At 43.9% G+C, this 14,258-nt stretch overlaps 1 protein-coding gene across 6 annotated transcripts in view; it reads right to left on the bottom strand.

The window, feature by feature from the left end:
• The window catches only part of SLC36A1 (solute carrier family 36 member 1), a 100,386-nt gene that overhangs the window by 61,341 nt on the left and 24,787 nt on the right, over positions 1 to 14,258 (bottom strand). For all 6 annotated transcript variants that reach the window (XM_070793877.1, XM_019965272.2, XM_070793874.1 and 3 more), the window contains 5 exons: positions 7,472 to 7,562; positions 6,317 to 6,405; positions 5,525 to 5,620; positions 3,180 to 3,264; positions 2,271 to 2,489 (listed from right to left, as the gene is read on the bottom strand). In XM_070793877.1, the coding sequence (XP_070649978.1) occupies positions 2,271 to 2,489; positions 3,180 to 3,264; positions 5,525 to 5,620; positions 6,317 to 6,405; positions 7,472 to 7,562 (580 nt within the window). The remainder of the gene's footprint in view (positions 1 to 2,270; positions 2,490 to 3,179; positions 3,265 to 5,524; positions 5,621 to 6,316; positions 6,406 to 7,471; positions 7,563 to 14,258) is intronic.

Genomic DNA, 14,258 nt, shown 5'->3' with positions numbered 1-14,258 from the left:
GTGGACCCTGTATTTCCATCCCTGTCCTCCAAAAACAACGACCACAGCCCAGCTATCTGCAATGGTATGAAATTAAATGTGGTGTCTATGTGAACTGGCCTCACTTCCTGTGTCTTTGAAAATGTTCACTGCAGCAGGTCCTAAGCACCAACTGAGATTTCTAATTGCAAAATTAAATCATACGTTTATTTATGCTTCCTTGTGTTAACTTAATGGGCCAAAGATAGGGGAAGAAACTCTCTAGAAATGGTCGTTCACGTGGTCACAGGTCCTCCTTCCAGTCCATAAAAAAAAACAGAACACAGACAGCTGTCTATTTTATGCTTTAGAAAATAGTTCTACAGGAGAAGAGTCCATATCTGCCACCCACCTGAAGGAAAAAACAGAGAATGCTCACTGACGACAGTGTTGATCTAAATTCATTATGTCACTTCCTCAGTATAAAAGTCGTTGCATTTTATACCCCACTGTTTTCCTGGGAACCTCATCAGTGGGTAACTGGGTCACTGTTATGCAGACTGTGAAAATGAGGTAACGTTCACCTGTCAGACTGGCCCAAATTAAAAACATTGATACGTCCAGTGTGGCTAGCATGGGATGCTTACTGACTGTGGAAAGGAGTCTGTAAAATTAGTAAACGGCTTTTGGAATAAGCAACTTGGCAGTATAAAAAATTCTAAACTGTATACTCTCCAGCAAGTGTACCTCCAGCTCCTCTGTATGCATATATTATATAAATACATGGAGAAGTACTTATACATGTCCACAAAATGATAAGCATAAGGATACTATCATAATACTGAAACAACACTAAGGTGATACATGAATTGACAGGCCACTGACTGGGGACTGGTTAAATAAACTACAAAACTATGGCACATTTATTCTCTGAGATACTATTTATTAATTTTTTAAAAAGAGGTAAAAACAGATATATCAACATGGAAAGCTTTCTGAGGCACTGTTAAAGAAAAAAACTAAGGTAGATAAACACTATATATAATAATTTTTTAAATTATGTTAAAAAACACAAAACCAATTTTCATTTTATATATTTCTCTACATAGAAATACAATATGTAAATCCATTCAAAGGACCTAGAAACACATGTAGTAGGTCCCAGAGTGGAGGAGATTCAGGGTGGGGACATGCTGCTCACAGGTACTTGTGTTGTCTGTATTTTAATGAGCATGTATTGATAAGTTGTTTGGGGAATTACATTCAATATCAGGAGATGATGAAGGACAAGGAAGCCTGGGGTGCTGCAGTCCATGGGGTCGCAAAGAGTTGGACACAACCTGGCGACTAAACAAACAAACAAAAATCTTTCTTTAAAGTTATCCTTTTAAAGGGTGGTGGGGGAGGGACAGTTATGGAGTTTGGGACTGATAGGTACACAATGCCGTATTTAAAGTGGATAACCAGTAAGAACCTACTGTATAGCACCGGGAACTCTGCTCAGTAGTATGTAACAAGCTAAATGGGAGAAGAATTTGAAAAAGAATACACATGTACATATATAACTGAATCACTGTGCTGTACACCTGAAACTAACACAACATTGCTAATCAACCATACTCCAATATAAAATACAAAGGTAAAAAAATAAAGTAGAAGGGAAACATGGAAATAAAAATGAGATCCTCAGCCTGATCTTCTACCCATCCATATACAGACGTCCTCTCCTGCACCACCCCACAGACCTGACCACATGGGCTACATGAGGGGGAATGATCACCAGATTTAGAATTCTGACAAATAAACACAAAACTGGAGTGGTAAAATAATAATATAATATTCCTCATTATATTATATCATACGATGATTCTTCTATTACTTAGTATAAAAACATAAATTGTATAATTTAATATTTAAGAATCATCTTAATATTTTCTCTATTTTCCAACCTTATACAATGATCATGTATTATTATCTAACTGGGAAAAGTCTAAACTAGCAATCTCAATGGGAGTGATTTTGCCCTCCTTGGAGACACTGGGCAATATCTAGAGACATTTTTGGCTGTCACAACTTGGGGAGCAGTTGCTACCGGCACCTAGTGGATAGAGACCAGGTTGCTGCCAAACACCCCGTGATGCACAGGACAGCCCCCACAACAAAGAGTTATCCGGCCCAAGTGTCAACAGTGCCCACGCTAAGAAGCCCTAATCTTAGCACACTGCTTGTAAGTAACACCCCTATTTATGCTCACTTCCTCACTTTGTATCTCCGATTATTTATAAGACACAGTGAGAAGGCTGAGCTCCTACCTGAACAGTGAACTGGTAGATCATGACCAGGCTGACTGCCATGGTGATGTTGGCCAACAGGGAGAAGATGGACAGGGCTCGCAGGTTCCTGATGAACACCAGCAGCACCATGAACGGCAGGAACGTGAGCATGTAGAGCCTCGAGTCCATAGTGGGCGTCAGGATCACTGTCTCGTTGTTGTGGCAGTTGTTGGTGGTCCCATTGGCCATTTCTATCACCTAGAGTGAACGGGAGAAACAGAGACAGCCTCTCAAATGACAAAGGCCAGTGACCCTCCCACCAGAAGGGGTTCTAGGCTAAATGCTCGGTGGGTGAACAAAGTCATATAGGAAGTCAGTGGTCATGGAACCATCTTCAGAGATCTTCCTAATTATCATTAGCAACCCAACTGTCAGAGCTGGAATTGATCACATCGTACCTAAAGACAAGAAAGGACTTTCCTGGTGGTCCACTGGTTAATAATTCACCTGCCAACACAGCGGACATGGGTTTGATACCTGGCCCAAGAAGATCCCACATGCCACGGGGCAACTAGACCCATGCGCTGCAACTACTGAGGCTGTGCTCTACAGCCCACGAACCACAACAAGAGAAGCCAGCACAATGAGAAGCCCGAATGCCACAACTGAAGAACAGCCCCTACTCGCTGCAACTAGAGAAAGCCTGTGCACAGCAACAAAGACCCAGCACAGCCATAAATAAATAAATAATATAAAATACAGACAAGAGGACAGCAAGACGTCTTGAGGTTTCTCGATGTCCTAGGTCTTTAATAAAATCAAACGATGCTGACCCTGTTCTATGTAAAGTGTTAAGATCTCAATTCTTGTGCTGAAAAAAACTGGCTTGGGAGGGATCCTAAACAGAAAGCCCACTCATCTCCTGCCATTCTTTTCCCTAGGGCCTACCTGTTTAAAGTTGTCAGCCAGAAAGACAAAATAGATACAGCAGAATCCCAGCTGCGTGACGATTAGGAAGAAGTCCACCATGCGCCTGTGGGTGGGGAAGGAAGGAAGATAAAAGATCAAACAATAGAAAGCAAGACAGCCAGAGAGATGGGAGTTTGAACAGTGCTTCTTCCCAAGTCATCACAGACCCTTCCCATCAGTTTACAAGGATGAGGGTGCCCTGATAAGAGGAGAAAGTGTGTCACTGGTCTAGAGCCCTGGAAACAAGGATGAGGGTGCCCTGATAAGAGGAGAAACTGTGTCCCTGGTCTAGAGCCCTGGAAGAAGGTAAGGGAGGCGCTATCTGTGTGGTTCCCAAGAACACCTTGCTGGCTGCATGCCAGAAACGCTACACACAGTCAGGCAGGCCCGAGACAGTCCTGAGACTGGACTGGCAGGAGTGCAGCACACACATAAGGACCACCACCCGTCCCTTGGCTACCCCTTCCCTATGGCCCGCCTGTCCCATTTCATCATGTTTATCCTAAAGCTACAGGGAGCCCTTAGCATAAGAGCCCCAGAAGCGGACCCCTTCACCGTCTCCTTCTATAACTTGGATCAAAAAACCAACCAACTCTCATGTAAGGACATGGAAAGAGATGTATCAAAACAGACTGTGGCTGAAGCACAGTTACAATAACAACAGCTAGTGACAACCTAATGGGTCATCAAAGGGAAAATGCTTAAATTATATGCCATTTTAGATGAAACAGTACATAGCAGGTAAAAAGAATATGTTAAATCTACGTGTGCCAAAACAGAAATGTCTAAAGTGCATTAAGGGAAAAAAAAAATCCCACCAAGTTTCCAGTCAGAATGCATAGTATGGTATTTACTGTAAAAAATGTGAGGAATCTGTACATGTTTTTACATACTCAGAAAATTCCAGGAGAATATTCATGCAACTGCAACTATACTTTTACTCTTCATTTTATGTTTTTCTATCTTGTTAAAAAAAGTTGTTGTTGCTGCTGGGTTTTTTTTTCCACCATGAGCACACATTAATTTTATTAAAGGAAGGAAGGAAAGGAGGGAGGGAAGTAGGGAGGAAGGGCGGAAAGAAAAAGAGAGGGAGGAATTGGGAGAGAGAGAAAGAGAGAAGGAGGAGAGGGAAAAAAACAGATGCAGAAAAAGAAGAGGAGAAAGGAGAAGAAAGACTCAGCCAACAACCAACCAACCAACAGAGGTCTCTTGGCAACTTGGCTTCTCCAGGCACAGAAAATGATTTTCCTGAAAGAATTACAGAAACCTGCATCACAGGAGGAAGCTTACTATGTGTGAAGGTAAAAGTCTCCCTATGAGTTTTTCTGGAGAACATTAGTATGATTCAATTTAAAAAAAGGTCGGGGGGAACTTCCTTGGTGGTCCAGTGGCTAAGAATCTGCTGTGCAATGCAGGGGACTCTGGTTCAATTACTGGTCAGAGAACTAAGATCCCACATGTCCGAGGGCAACTAAACCCATGCACTGCAATGAAGATCCTGTTGTTGCAACTAAGACCCAATGCAGCCAAATAAATAAACATTAAAAAAAAAAAAAAAGGAGTTTTCTATGTCAAAATGTACCATTGCCTCAAATGGTAAACAAATAGTAGAATACTTCTCTCCAGGTGTCTGAAAAATTACCAGAAGGAGAAATTTCCAAATACCTCTCATGTCAGCTCCTAAAACATCTCTTTCCCTGAAAAACCCTTTTTCTCTAATTCCCCTCACCTCCCCCTTGAAGCCCTGCTTCTCCTGCCCAGTGCCCGGCCCTGAAAGCACCTATCAAGTGCGCTTTTCACTGGCACAGTAGACAAGAGCATCTTTAGGGCTCCTCCCCCTCGGGGCCCCTGCGGTGCATTGCTAGTTCCTGATACTCTCTCTACTGGTATACCCTATTCCTGACCTCTTGTTCTCAACAGACCTCCCACACATCTTTCTCCTTCTCCTGGAGAGCCAGGACCATGTAATATGGGGAAACCATCCTCCCTATACCTGGAATTGCTTTGTACCACTTACAAGAATGTGTTCAAATGTCTGTTGACCAAAAGAGGGGATAAAATACCATCGCTGGTCACAGGCTGTCAAAGCTGGAAGAGCCCTTAGCTACCTTTCAGGCCAGTGCCTTCCTGTCTTACTAATGAGAAAACAGAGGCCCACGGAGAGGAGTGGTCACACAGCTCAAGGTCACACAAATGACCACTGGCAAAGCTGAGCCCAAGCAATGTTCTTCCCACTAGCTACATGGTCTTCCACCCATCATCATCCTATCTGAAGACCCCCACACTGGGCAGCCACAGCCGCAAAGAAGAAGGAAACCCATTACCTTCCCCAGTGTGCGTGGTTCCGGAGCCAGGAGATGGGGCTGGCTTCCAGGCTGTACATCACTGTATCCCCATAGTCCACAAAAGGCTTGTTCAGTCTGGAAGAAAGCAGAGAGGAGAAGGGAACAGTGTGGGGTCAGACAATGACAATGACAGGACCAACAGGGCTCATGGAGACCTGGGTGGGTTCCCCATCTGCCACCCCAGACACAGCACCAAGTCCTCAGTCTGATGCTTTCAAGGAGCCTAAGTCTGAAGTCGATGGGACAGTTACTTTCTTTATAATTAAGCAATCATCTGGTAAAATCCTTTCAATGGGGTGCATATTACAAAGCACATAAAACTAGAACATGGTCTCTGCACACTGGTTCTAAGTCAGTGTGACAGATGACACATGTGTGTGCTCACTCAGTCATGTCCGGCCCTTTGGGACCCCATGGACTGGAGCCCACCAGGCTCCTCTGCCCATGGTATTTTCCAGGCAAGAACACTGGAGTGAGTTGCCATGCCCTCCTTCAGGGGATCTTCCTGACCCAGGGATCGAACCCATGTCTTCTGTGCCTACTCTAGTGGCAGGCAGATTCTCTACCACTGAGCCATCCGGGAAGTCCATGTGACAGATGACAACAAGCTACAAAAGGGCACAGAAACTGCCAGAGAAAGGCCATTAACGAGCGGCCACCTTCAGCTAGCAGAGAATCGAGAGTGATGTGTGTTGAGCGCTCACTTCCGGCGCTGGTAACGGAACCTGGAAGGACAGCCTGTCACTCAAGAGGTGCATGGAACACCCTCACCTGTAGCAGAAGTGGTGAGCGCACTTCACCAGGATACGCATGCAGTGCACAGCCACGAGGCCAATCACCAACAGGCTGAGGGGACCCATCTGTGCATAGGCGGTGCGGGCCAGGGAGGGAGAGACAGGCAAGCAGAGTTAGAACTGGAATTCGCACATGATCAAAATGTGACTAGGGTACCTTCCAATGACAGAACTTCCAGCAGGGCATTCAAGAAACAAACATGCTCACAGAGACTAGTTGAGCAGGAAGGGCACCCTCTGAACCTCGGCAGGCCTTCTAGACAATTAATCTCCCTGAGGAGAACGACACAGATTAGGCTGTTTCGAGACTGCTGCCTACTCAGCAGAACAGAAGGCTCCTGGGACTGTCTGGGAAGAAAAGACAGGCTAAGGGCTGGTGGGAGGGGGTGAGTTCTGTCTAGAGTAATGGCACAGGCCAGTTTTCAGCGGAGGACAAGTCCAGCCTCTGGGCTACCTCTAACTTTATTTATTTATTTCTACTTTTCTCATATAACTTTTTTAAGTTGATATGTTGTTATTTTCATTTTTATTCGGTTAAGAATTTTTTTTTTTTCTGGCCTCAAGCCATGTGGGATCTTAGCTCCCAGTCAGGGTTTGAACCAGTGCCCCTCGCAATGCTGTAGTGGAAGCACAGAGTCTTAACCAATGGACTGCCAGGAAATCCCCTATCTCCAACTTTAAAAGAAAGCAGAATGGCTCTGGACAGGCAGTCCATCAGGGGAAGAATCAAGAAAGGAAAAAAATTAGATTTTCACAGTTGTCCATCTAAGGGCAGGGCGTGGAAAGACTATGGAAAATGGACAGAATTCTGTTATTCTTTAGTTACTATTATTGATGGAAATGGCCAGGACCTCCTCCTTACCTCAAGTAGCCTCCATGAGGGCAGGAATCTTTGTTTGTTTCACTCACTAATAATAGTCTCAAGAATCTAGAACAGTGCCCGGCACACAGCAGATCCTCAAAACATACCTTTAGAAGAATAAACCTGAACCCTGCTTTTTCTCAACTGCATTTGAAAAAGAAAAGCTTCCCATTTCAAAATGTTTTATATGAAGTAAATTAAACACACACACACGCGCACCATCTCCTAAAATTTGTCACAATACTTCCTTGCACCGATGCAGACCCTTACCAAGATGCCGGCATTTTTCACCGCCAGAGGCAGCCCCAGGAGTCCTGTGCCAATGTTGCTTTTTAGCAGGTGGATCAGGGTCTGGAACCATCTGAAGTGGGAATAAGGCAGACAAGGGCAGGTTAACAATAATAAGAGGTAACATTTATCAAGTACTTACCGTTGAGCTAAGTGCCTTCATGAACCATCTCATTCAATTTCCAGCATGGCAGGCATATTCTTTACCACTGAGCCACCAGGGAAGCCCAGACAAACATGATGAGATAGGTATTAACTTCATTTTACACAGGATGAAGCAACTTGTTCAAGATCACACACCTGAGTGTGAACCTGGATTCAAACCCAGGATGTCTAGCCCCCGAGCCCATTCTCCTAGTCACTGGGCTATAATGTCCATCCCCCAAGGCATCTCTGAGTTCACCTTGCTTAGAGATTAGACCAGAGGCACAGTATGGTGTCGCTCCTGGTGTATTGGTTTTCACCCTGGAACTTTCCACTATAAAGACTCAGATCCAGAATTGCAACAGAGGATTCCAAGCATAACTGTGAAAGACAGACACACTGCTGTGAGTAAAGAACAGGGGAAATAACAAAATAGAAACCCCAAATCCCTATCAAAAAGTTTTATGTAACGTGAACAGAGTAAAAGTCATGTGGTCCCACAGTCCCTGGTGTATTGTGTATTTAAAAAAAAAAAAAAAAGTCAAATGCCATAGTCCTAAGATTGGAGAAGCCCTCTTCAGACAGTTGCCTAATTTATCTTTCTGCCTTGAGAATAGTGTTTTCCCTTGTCTGTTATAGACTGTCCCTCTCAAGCTGCAATTGGAAAGCCACTCATGTGTAATTATTTTTTCACTCAACAAACACCATCTATAATGTGTAAAACATTGTGTTAATACAATGGTGGAAACTACATGGATCAGATGTGAACTTTAGTCTCTAGAAACTAATAGAGTCTGCAGGAAAATAAGGCAGACACATGAAAAAGATCAAACATGATACCACTTTGCCCCAGACTTCCTCAAGATTTGGTCCCTGGCACTGTCTGGAAATTCTTCTCCACATATAACCTAAACACCTCCTAAACGATGCTTCCACACATGTCTTCCAAACTGCAATTTAGTAGAAACTGAAAGCAAATCATGTGTTATCTTGTGGTGGTGGTTTAGTCACTCAGTCGTGTCTGACCCGTGCGACCCCATGGACTGTAGCCCACCAGGGAGCTCTGGCCATGGGATTTCCTAGGCAAGAATACTGGAGTGGGTTGCTATTTCCTTCTCCAAGGGATCTTCCCAACCCAGGGATCAAACCAGGGTCTCCTGCATTACAGGCGAATTCTTTTCCATTAAGCCACCAGGGAAGCCCATTAACTTGTAAGAACCATAATAAATAAGATCTGTCTACACTCTCTAGAAAGGAATTTTACTCTCGGTAACCTTTCTCCCTCTACCTCCAGGAAGAAAATCTCTTGACCTTCCTACTGTCCCCAAGTTTCTCATGCAAGATCAAGAAAACTGCTTCAAGCCTGAACAAGAAGAGGCAAGTGCTCTCCTGGATGAAACTAAGAGACGGCAAGGGTGCAGGGGTGACTCCTCCATTATCAAGGGCCAGTGACTAGGAGATTATGGGCAGAACGATGGAGCAGTCAAATTTCTATCTTGGCAAATGTTTAATCCACTCAAAGGCAAAGGTAAGCACCTCACTAAAACTACCTGCCTACCGGAGGCCTCCCCAAAACACCCTGGGCTGGGTTTCATAGGAGATCAGATCCCTCCAGCCCTGATTCCGCCATTAATTCATTACGAAATTCCCTTCCCTCCTCTGGGCCTATCATCTCATATGAGAGGACTGGACCAGAACAGCAAACTTCAACTCTGAAACAGTAGGGCTCTAAGCAATTGACCAAAATTATTCTTTGTTAAAATCATCAATGTATTTATTTTTGGTGGTGCTGGGTCTTCGTTGATGCGCTCGGGCTTTCTCTAATTGCAGAGAGTGGGGGCTACGCTTCACTGTGGTGCACAGGCTTTTCATTGCGGTGGCTTCTCTCATTGTGGAGCACAGGCTCTATGCACGCGGGCTTCAGTAGTTGTGGCACAGGGGCTTAGATGTCCCGAGGCATGTGGAATCTTCCCGGACCAGGGAATCAAACCCATATATCGTGCACTGTCAGGCGGATTCCTATCCACTGTACCTAAAGGACTTCCAAAATTAAGCTTTTCACCAGTGGCCACGAGCTGGGATTACCCAAAACCATATGAGTTATCACAGTATCAATTCCATGGACTAGAGAATCTTAACTATGGGGGTAAGAGGGAAAAATAAGCCTAGCAAATCATAGTTCTTATACTTTTTTGGCCTTAGGACCCTTTTATGTACTTATAAATTACTGAGGATCCCACATAGTTTTTGCTTACATGGATTATATCTGCTGATATATATATATGTATATATATATACATATATATATTTTATAAATTAAACCAAGAAACTTAAAAATACATATTAATTTAAAATAACAATAAACTTACTATGTTAATAAAAATAACCAATTTTTAACAGAAAGTAACTCTATTTTCCAAAAAAAAAATGTGAGAAGAAGTGCACTATCTTACTTTTTTTGCAAATCTCTTTAATGTCTTGTTTGGTAGCTGGATTATCTTTTGCATTCAACCTCTTGTGATACATTGCTTTGATGGAAGTCCCTGAAGAAAATCTGCCCTCACACAGATGTGTAGTTAGAATGTATCTGAATAGCCTGTTTAGGCAACTGTGATATTTTTTATTTGATACTACATCAAAACTCTACACACATAGTTTCTTAGGAGTTAGTTGTAATGTGGAATCTGACCTTTTCATACTCTACTATGTGAAAATACACTGGCAATCTTGCTCCTTGAATAGATCTTTTACCCAGACACAATTTCCCAACATCACACTTTGGCCATATGGGAGATACTGGTTCCCTGAGCTACACAGATCTTTCAAATGCTGGCACATTTCATTATATGACATTTTAAAAAATCACATTCATTAGTATCATCCCTAATCTCATTAGACAAGTCTTTAGATAAAGGGAAGCTGTCAAGGTCACAGTGCAGGATACAAGTTTATTTTTTCTGATTTTGCTCAAAAGCTCAAATTTCATTGTTGGTAACATATAGTACTGGTTTTTTGTTTTTTTGGTTTTTTTGGCTGTGCTGAATCTTCACTGTGGCTCGAGAGCTTTCTCTAGTTGCAGCATGCTGGTTTGGTTGCACCTGCGGCATGTGAGATCCTAGTTCCCCAGCCAGGGATTGAACTCTGTCCCCTGCACTCAAAGGCAACTTTTAAACCACTGGACCACCAGGGAAGTCCCTTAATAGTTTTTCCTGAGGTGACGGTCTCATTACTTTCATTTTCAAGAAAATATCTGCCAAGTACTCAGATCTGAACGACCTACGGTTTCCTAGTTGTTCAGCAGAACAACAACTAAGTTGTTCAGATAACTCAGTAGAACCAGCTAGAGGTGGAGAGGGGCTTATAATGCGGGCAGACGGTCTCCTCTAGTTTGGAGTTCACTAGAGAAAATGCCACGCACCAGGAAAGACTGCAGCCAGGGGGCCTTTACCAGTAATGAGCTCCAAGAGAAGCTTTCATGTGCACTTTCCATTTTGTCACACAGAATATTAACAAAATATTCTGGACTGAAGGGTCAAGATTTAATAAAATTAGTGATATGACTGCTTCATCAAGGACATGCTTAAGTGAAAAATACAATGACGAGCATAATTTGGTGTTACCTCCTTGATGCACGCTGCTGCTGCTGCTAAGTCACTTCAGTCGTGTCCGACTCTGTGCGACCCCACAGACGGCAGCCCACCAGGCTCCCCCATCCCTGGGATTCTCCAGGCAAGAACACTGGAGTGGGTTGCCATTTCCTTCTCCAATGCATGAGAGTGAAAAGTGAAAGTGAAGTTGCTCAGTCGTGACCGACTCTTAGCGACCCCATGGACTGCAGCCTACCAGGCTCCTCCGTCCATGGGATTTTCCAGGCAAGAGTACTGGAGTGGGGTGCTATTACCTTCTCCGTTGATGCACGCTAAGGCACCAGCAACTTTACCCATCGTTGCTTCTGAACCATCAGTGCAAATGTCAACACAGTGAAAAAACAAATCACATCTAGTATTATTATGAAAACAGTTTTGACCTCGTGGGCTTCTTAAAATGGTCCTGGGACCCGCAAAGGGTCTGAAGACCATACTTTGCAAATGGCAACTCCAGATAACCTACTGAAGACTGGTTTCAGTCAACTGGTTTCTCAGCCTGCCAGCCTGGGGGAAAAAGTATATTGGTTGAGAGCAGTATAATGTAGCTCAATAGCGCAACAAGAAAACTTTGCCCGAAAGAGTAAAATCTGATGCCGTCATCAAAGCAGTCAACAGCTTGATAACTTTAAGGGTTAGGAAATTAACCTCACCAAACACATTATCATGGAAGCACCTAGGGCTCCTATCTGCATCCCTGACTGGGGATTCTTACTCAGTCCTAATCCCCTAGAAGAGCCTGGTGTGCATGCATATACTTTGCTTCTTGTACTTTGTTCCATGTATTTTTTCCACATACTTTGTTCCTTAGCAAATTAGATAACACGGTGGAGTAAGTCCCCAGGAAACAGGAACCCAGCTCAAAAACTTGTCCCTAACACTTCTCACCTGTAGAGCTAACTAGGTCCCAAATCAGCTTATACTTAATCATACCTGGCACATTTCTACATATGACGCGTCTGGCGATCCAGGCCCCAGGCAAGTACTCAACCAATCCTCCAAGTCCCAAAGGAGTACTTTTCCCTGCACCACTTGTGATGGGCTTGTGACACCTGCCATCACTTACAGAAGGGCTTTCCTGGGTCACCTACCTTGTTTCACAATACCAGGGCAGGATGGGCCCTCAGAAAAAGTACATCCCCAAGCAAGGCCAAGAGAACATTGATCAAACATTCCAACCGGTCAATTTCCAGCAAACAATGGGAGATAATTTGGCGTGGACTATTAGCTATAACCCAATGTGGAAAAAAAAGAGAGATTCAGAATAGCCAACAACCATGCATTGTCTTCAGTATGACAAAACCTATAAGCTACCAATCCTGATGTTGCTAGATGACTGGCTGTGAACTTTAGAGGAGTCCCTCTAGAAATGAAAATCTAGACCGCATATGGCAAGCACTGCATAGACAAGCTGATGTCTAAGAACAAGGAGCAAAAACTGGAAAGAAAACTAGAGAGAGAAGCTTGGAAGAAGCATTTTCCAGTAACCAGAGTGACTTTTGAAGAGAAGCCATCACATGGCATTGGCTGCATTTGACACTCCTTCCACCTGGGGGAAGTCACATAGGTAGGTAAGGTTAGGGAAGAGAGAGGAAAGATAGTCCTCACTGCTGCTGGTTGGGGCCTAAGCAATCTTTTCCATCAACTAACACTGCAAGCATATGGGGAAATCTACAGTAGCATGCCACAGGAGAAAGAAGCTATGGAGATGGAACCTTTATGAGCAGAAAACCAGCTAGAGGTGGAGAGGGGCTTATAATGTGGGCAGACCGTCTCCTCTAGTTGGAGTTCACTAGAGAAAATGCCATGCACCAGGAAAGACTGCAGCCATGGGGGCTTTACCAGTAATGAGTTCCAAGAGAAGCTCCCATGGTCTCCTTGGGCAGTCACAGGGGAGAGTGTGAGTCAAGGACATAATGGATCCCTCGATGAGTCACACCCAACCCCCAAGGGAACACACAGAGGATGATGGTAAAGCTTGAGGAATATACAGAAGGGCCACAGAAGATGGGGTGCTGTGGTCCAGAGAAAATGCTAGGGCTCTGCTGATTTCAAAACTGAACCAGACAACTCAGTGGAGTAGAAAACCCTCTTCTGAATCTTCTCATTTGAAGAGTGAATCAGCACAGCTTCACACGGGGGTTCTCAATCTTATATTTGGAAAAACTGAGGCCCACAGAGGGCCAAACTAACCCAGATGAGACTTGGGATTCAGTTTTCAGAGATAAGGCATAAGCCCTCCTAAGAGCATACAAAGCAAATCACCTCTTCTTTTTATTTTTAAAGATTTTATTTATTTATTTTGATGTGGGTCATTTTTTTTTAAGTCTTTATTGAATTTTTTACAATATTGATTCTGTTTCATGTTTTGGTTTTTTGGCAGCGAGGCACAAGGGACCTTAGTTCCCTGACCAGGGATCGAACGCACATCTCCTGCATTGGAAAGCAAAGTCCTAACCGCTGGAGTACCAGGGAAGTTCCCTCTTCTTTACCAACGCCTTGCAACTTTTAGGACCTCCCTGGTAGCTCAGCTGGCAAAGAATCCGCCTGCAATGAAGGAGACCCCACTTCAAATCCTAGGTCGGGAAGATCCCAGACTTCCCACTCCAGTATTCTTGGGCTTCCCTGGTGGCTCAGACAGTAAAGAATCGCCTGCAATGCGAGAGACCTGGGTTCAGTTCCTGGGTTGGGAGGATCTCCTGGAGGAGGGCATAGTGCAAGAGAAGTTATTCTTCCCTCTTCCTATTTATTCTGTCAAATGCCCTGGCTGTTTGGTGATGGGGACAGAAGTCTGGGAGAGACTTTGCAAAGGACTGTCTGTATTGGACTTGGAGTTATTGAAGCATCTAGCACAGATGATCCAAGGTTCTAAATTAAGAGAATGTTCTCTCTACAAGTTTTTATGTTCAGGCTGTTACTTAGCACCAGCCTTCTGCGACCAACGCAGGTGAAATGAACAAAGAATAAGAAACAGAGTAGAG

Source organism: Bos indicus, chromosome 7 (genome assembly GCF_029378745.1).
Source record: "Bos indicus isolate NIAB-ARS_2022 breed Sahiwal x Tharparkar chromosome 7, NIAB-ARS_B.indTharparkar_mat_pri_1.0, whole genome shotgun sequence".
Classification (NCBI taxonomy): Eukaryota; Metazoa; Chordata; class Mammalia; order Artiodactyla; family Bovidae; genus Bos; species Bos indicus.
The sequence above is the reverse complement of the archived record's forward strand: the minus strand, read 5'-3'. Positions and strand labels throughout refer to the sequence as shown.